Source organism: Fulmarus glacialis, unplaced genomic scaffold (genome assembly GCF_000690835.1).
Source record: "Fulmarus glacialis isolate BGI_N327 unplaced genomic scaffold, ASM69083v1 scaffold21042, whole genome shotgun sequence".
Lineage (NCBI taxonomy): Eukaryota > Metazoa > Chordata > Aves > Procellariiformes > Procellariidae > Fulmarus > Fulmarus glacialis.
The window spans coordinates 2,510-3,020 of record NW_009196162.1 but is presented as its reverse complement, the minus strand read 5'-3'; the positions used below and the strand labels follow the sequence as shown (position 1 = coordinate 3,020).

General features: G+C 68.1%; 1 protein-coding gene across 1 annotated transcript in view; it reads right to left on the bottom strand.

Annotated features, from left to right (window-relative positions):
- LOC104072613 (carbohydrate-responsive element-binding protein-like) overlaps window positions 1-511 on the bottom strand; it is a gene marked incomplete at both ends in the record, with an annotated part of 2,660 nt that overhangs the window by 1,744 nt on the left and 405 nt on the right. The window contains one exon of the mRNA XM_009572128.1: window positions 34-161. Coding sequence (XP_009570423.1) covers window positions 34-161 — 128 coding nt within the window. The remainder of the gene's footprint in view (window positions 1-33; window positions 162-511) is intronic.

Genomic DNA, 511 nt, shown 5'->3' with positions numbered 1-511 from the left:
CTCTCCCGCCTCCCCCAGCCATACCCCCCTTACTTGATGGAGCCATTGAGCTCCTCGATCTGCTCCCGCAGCCGCTGAGCCTCGTCCTGCAGGGCCGCCCGCTCCTGCTGCAGCTTGCAGATGTACTCAGCTGTCTTCTGCAAGGTGGTGGCCTTGCTGACCTGTGGGGCCACAGGGTGAGAGGGCGACAGGAGCCCCCAGTGCAGGGGCAGGGCGTGGGGCACCCAGTGCTTCGTGCAGCGGGGCTGGCAGCGCGAGGTGCCATGTTTCCTGCTGCCGAGCCTTGGCAGCTTCTGCCACAGGCTGCAGAGCCCAGACCACCCTGGCACGGCTACACTGCACGAGTCTCCATGTGCCTGGTGTGGGCTCGCAGCCTCCTGCCCCATGGGCTGGGGTGCAGGGCAGGAGCCCCATGCACGGGGGCGACCAGGGATGCAGCGTCCCCGGGTGACACACCATGTCCCTGCGTGCCCAGGGCCGGTCCACGCAGCCCTAGGCGCTCACCTTGATG